Source organism: Triticum aestivum, chromosome 3B, assembly GCF_018294505.1.
Source record: "Triticum aestivum cultivar Chinese Spring chromosome 3B, IWGSC CS RefSeq v2.1, whole genome shotgun sequence".
In the NCBI taxonomy this organism is placed as follows: domain Eukaryota; kingdom Viridiplantae; phylum Streptophyta; class Magnoliopsida; order Poales; family Poaceae; genus Triticum; species Triticum aestivum.
Window position 1 is genome coordinate 53,988,195 of NC_057801.1, and position 5,366 is coordinate 53,993,560.

Sequence of the window (5,366 nt, forward strand, 5' to 3'; positions counted from 1 at the left end):
GCGGCTGGTGACGGCGGCGTGAGGCAGCGGCGGCTAGGGTTAGGATCTTGCTGCGATAGATACCATGTAGAAGGACAAGTTATGGCTGTGCAATCGCGATATATTGATCGGTGCACCAGGCACGTATATATAAGTACAGAGGTGGGCCATAACAGGAGGTGGGCCCTACACACACATATACACGTACACAATATACTCAACATTTCCCATGCTTCAATATTTGGACATTTCCAAGAACAATCTTGATAGCCGAGTTCCAGTGGAGATCTTTGCAATCCCATCAGTTATTGGAATTGATTTTTCATTCAACAACCTTGGTGGACAACTCCCTATCGAGATTGGCAATGCCAAACAACTCATATTTTTTCGAGTTTCGTCAAATAAGCTATCTGGAGATGTTCCAAACACTTTGGGTGATTGTGAAAGTTTGGAAGACATTGAGTTAGACTCAAATATTTTCAGCGGAAGCATTCCCACTTCATTGGGCAAGATAAGCAGCCTCAAAGTTTTGAATTTTTCTTCCAATAATTTAACTGGGTCAATACCAGCATCTCTTGGCAACCTACAAGTTCTGGAGAAACTTGATTTGTCATTCAACCATCTTCATGGTGAGGTTCCAACAAAAGGGATCTTCAAGAATGCAACTGTTGTGCGTATTTATGGAAATCAGGGGCTTTGCGGTGGGGCATTGGAGTTGCACATGCTAACATGTTCTTTTATGCCTTCAAATTCAACTAGGCACAAGGAATACTTAGTGTTGAAAGTAGTCATCCCAATAGCTAGTATGGTGTCACTTGCTATGGTCATATTTGGATTAATTTTCTGGAGAGGAAAACACCAAGGCAAATCCATATCGTCACCATCATTTGCTACAAAATTTCCCAAAGTTTCTTTCAACGATCTGGCAAGAGCAACAGAGGGATTCTCAATATCCAACTTAATTGGAAGAGGGAGATATAGTTATGTCTACCAAGGAAAACTAGCTGAAGAAGAAAATGAGGTTGCTATAAAGGTCTTCAACCTAGAGACAAGAGGAGCACAAAAAAGCTTTATTGCAGAATGTAATGCATTGAGAAATGTGCGGCACCGTAATTTGCTACCTATCTTAACCGCTTGCTCCAGCATTGATTCTGATGGTAACGATTTCAAGGCCCTAGTGTATGTGTTCATGCCACGAGGAGACTTACATAAACTACTATATTCAACTCAAGACCATGAGGGCTCTTCTAATTTGTACCTTATCACAATGGCTGAAAGGATAAGCATTTTGGTGGATGTAGCAGATGCACTGGAGTACCTACACCACAACAACCAAGGCATAATGGTTCATTGTGATCTAAAGCCTAGCAACATTCTTTTGGATGAGAATATGACAGCTCATGTTGGAGACTTTGGCCTGGCAAGATTCAAAGTTGGTTCGACTTCATCATCTCAGTGTAACTCAAGTTCTTCTTCGGTTGCAGTAATGGGAACAATTGGATACGCTGCTCCAGGTAATTGACTCTTTGTCACCACTTTTTCTTCTACATCTATGTAAACCAATGAAAGCAAAATTAACTCCTTTTGTATTCACTGATGTGTAGAATATGCAGGGGGTGGTCAAGTTTCAACCGCCGCGGATGTTTACAGCTTTGGTGTCGTTCTCCTCGAGATATTCATTCGAAGAAGGCCAACTGATGACATGTTTACGGATGGACTGAATATCGTGAAGTTTACAGAGATTAGCTTTCCTGATAGTGTATTGGAGATTGTCGATCCCCAGCTGCTACAGGAATCGGAGGAAACTCCAGTAGTATTGAAGGAAACAAGTGTAAATGTTCTGCTACCTATTCTAAACATTGGCCTTCGCTGCACCAAGGCATCTCCGGGTGAACGCATCACCATGCATGAGTGGCTGCTAAGCTACATGGAATCAGGGATGTATATCTCAATGCTAACTGAATAGACAAGTTGTTGTATAATTGGCTTTTATCACATAGCGTGTATTTAAGAAGTATGAGCTAGCTGAACAAGCAAGTCTATGTATAGTTGGTATTTGTCACATAGCGTGTATGTAAGGGGCCCATATTTATAAATCCACACGTTTACGGTGTTACTGCACCAGCCTAGATAGTGAAGAAGGAAAAATGAATAGCATTTCCTGGCATCAATATCAGCAATCAAATAAATAATTTACTGATTAATACCTGATGTTGGGAGTTTATTTGGTTTCCATTGTAGTCAACAAGTATGCCTGACAGGCTGACACTATCCAAGTATGGCAACAAATTGACCCACAGAACGAAACAGAGGACCATTTGTCTACAGCCTTTGAAAGAAATTGATGCCTGCCACAAGTGCCCCTTCCAAGTTGGCATTTGTTAAACTTACCTACAGAACGAAACAAAGGAGATGATTTAAAACCATATCCAGTAATTCAAGGGGTATGCTAATCATCAGCAATGAGTTATTAAATCTGCTCCAGTGACAGTTCAATTTGGTCTCTCTGGAGGTACAGTACTACTCCCTCCTTTCTTAAATATAACTATTTTTAGAGATTTCAAAATGGACTATATACGGATGTATATTGGTCTGCCGCAGTATATAGACTGCAGCAACAACACAGGTTCAGAAAAAACACCCAAAACACTCTGAACATTCAGTAGGAGTACTTGTTGCATTATATGCAGAAAGATCAGTAGGCTGCAGCAGGAAGCCAGGAACACAGATTCAGAAAGTACTTGTGTTTTATTTCTACAAGCTAGAATGTTGAGTCAGAGCCTCGCCGCAAGCGCAGGAGACTTGATCACATCAGTTAATTTTATACAGTGACGTTAGAAGGAGGGGAATGGGTCCTGGCCTGGGCCGCCACTGCCCTCCCCTGGTCGTGGGCTGCCTGCGGTATCCATAAAAGTGCCCGCAAACTCTATGTTCGTGGACGATCGCGCCACGGTTAGGGCCAAAATTGCCGTCGGTGGACCCACGCAGAACCCGACGTGCTAGGGTACGCCCGAGGGCGTCAAGGAAAACGTTTTTCGCGAAAGCCTTGTGGACCCGCCTAGTCAGCGGCTGCGCGTCTCCGAGAATCTTCGTCGTCCTCATCGCCTCGTTTTCCCGCAGGAATCAATGCGAAGGCTGCCGCCGGTCAGCCTTTCATTGATTCACGGGCAGCGCAGTGAAGGCGCACCGCCGTGCGTCCCGCCCCTCCCCGCCACGCGTCCACACTACTGCCGCCCGCTCGCCGCCCACTCGCCGCTATAAAAGCCGCCCCTTCCTCGCCGCTGGCCGCACAGTCTACAGCCTCTCTCTCGCTGTCATGCTCTCTTCTTCACCGCCGATGCCCTCTCTCTCCTCGTCTCTCGAACCCTGACCATGGTCGAGCGCTACCCCGGCGAGAGAGCAGAGGCCAATGGCTTCGGCCACCGCGACAGTTCCTGGACGCCGAGGCGGATGGAGACAACGTCGTCGTCCTCGTCGGGCTCCCGTTCCTCCGAGTCGCCGGCGCTCCTCCCCGTCAAGCCGGAGCTGCAGGATACGCCGCTCGGGCGGCACACCCGCGGCGGCGCCCTCGTCGTCAATGAGGGCAGTCCTGTCCCTTCTCCTCCCTCCTCCCATCTCGTCGAGCCTAATACCGAGCCGACACTCCTTCCCGCAAAGAAGGAGCACGAGGCCATTGTCAGTGTCAAAACCGGCGGATCTTGGGTAGGGGGTCCCGATCTGTGCGTCAAGGCTGATGGTAACAGGAAGCAAGGGACACAGATGTTTACCCAGGTTCGGGCCCTCTCGATGGAGGTAAAACCTTACTTCCTGTTTGATTAATATTGATGATATGGTTAGTACAAGAGTAGATCTACCACGAGATTGTAGAGGCTAAACCCTAAGAGCTAGCCTATGATGGTATGATTGTAATTGTGATCAGCCTTCTAAGGACCAACCTCTCTGGTTTATATGGACACCGGAGAGGGCTAGGGTTTACATGGAGTCGGTTACAAGGAAGGAAACACAATATCCGGATCGCCAAGCTTTCCTTCCACGCAAAGGAGAGTCCCATCCGGACACGGGCCGAAGTCTTGAGTCTTGTATCTTCACGCTTCAATAGTCCGGACGTTGTACATAGTCCGGCTGTCCGGATACCCCCTAATCCAGGACTCCCTCAGTAGCCCCTGAACCAGGATTCAATGACAATGAGTCCGGCGCGCGGTATTGTCTTCGGCATTGCAAGGCGGGTTCCTTCTCCGAATACCCCGAAGTAATTATCGAACACTTGAATCGTGTCCGGATCCACAAAATGGTCTTCAAATGCCACCGTAGAGAGAATGATATTTCACAAACGCAATCTGCTGACAACTTTTTCTGATAACGTGACATGTTATTACGGGCGGATCATCATTCGAACCGTTTTCCCACAACCAGCTACAGCGCATATTACGAGGCGGTTTCTTTGACACGTCTTGTCAAAGCAGAGATCGTGTCCCCTTATCACGGGATTCTCATCAATACGGGTATGGGTAATCCCACCACGCCATCAATCGTAGCGCTTGGGAAGCAAGCGATTCCCAACGGGCAAGTGGGGAGGCTCACCGCTTTCGTCGCCTCTATAAAGGGATAAGATTTCCTCATTTTTACCCACGCCTCCATTCTCCCTTGCCCACTCTTGCCCCCTCGAGCTCCAGCGCCCAAGCCCAAGTCTTTCTCCGCACAGCTAAACATGTCCGGAGCAGGAGGCAAGTGGGTGGCTTCCACCATCAAGGAGAAGCATGTCACAAATCTTCGGGTGGCCGGATACTTGGCCGCAGACATAGCGCACCGGCTACCGGACGCCGGGCAGGTCATTCCGACCCCAGGACCCCACGAGAGGGTCGTGTTTGTTGCCCACTTTGTGCATGGACTGGGATTTCCACTTCATCCCTTCGTCCGCGGGCTTATGTTTTACTACGGGCTAGATTTCCATGATCTAGCACAAAATTTCGTCCTCAACATCTCAGCGTTCATCGTCGTATGCGAGGCCTTCCTCCGCATCCGGCCGCACTTTGGCCTGTGGCTGCAAACCTTCTGCGTGAAGCCGAAGATTGTTAGCGGCCAACAAGCAGAGTGCGGAGGAGCCATGGTGGGCAAGATGCCCAATGTCACCTGGCTGGACGGCTCCTTTGCAGAGACCGTAAAAGAATGGCAATCGGGGTGGTTCTACATCACCGAGCCGCGCGGCGCCAACTGGGTGGCGGCCCCCGAATTCAGATCTGGAGCCCCCATGTGGCTCACCTCCTGGGAAAGGAAGGGCCTGTCCTGGGGCGAATCTACGGAGCTGATCGGACTCCAGACCTGCATCAAGAGCATGAAGAACAAGAACATCAAGCTTGTTAATGTGATCCAGGTTATGCTCGTTCGCT

At 48.5% G+C, this 5,366-nt stretch overlaps 1 protein-coding gene across 1 annotated transcript; it reads left to right on the forward strand.

The window, feature by feature from the left end:
• The first annotated feature begins 6 nt into the window (after positions 1–6).
• On the forward strand, positions 7–2,036 carry LOC123068535 (receptor kinase-like protein Xa21). Its single transcript, XM_044491125.1, has 2 exons — positions 7–1,493; positions 1,584–2,036. The coding sequence occupies exons 1-2, from the start codon at positions 209–211 to the stop codon at positions 1,943–1,945; spliced, it is 1,647 nt and encodes a 548-aa protein (XP_044347060.1). The 5' UTR covers positions 7–208; the 3' UTR covers positions 1,946–2,036.
• Positions 2,037–5,366: the final 3,330 nt, after the last annotated feature.

Coding starts and splice junctions, on each gene's coding strand:
- LOC123068535 (XM_044491125.1), top strand. CDS start 209: ATGCTTCAATATTTGGACATTTCCAAGAACAATCTTGATAGCCGAGTT. Junction 1,494..1,583: donor AATTGGATACGCTGCTCCAG/GTAATTGACTCT, acceptor ACTGATGTGTAG/AATATGCAGGGGGTGGTCAA.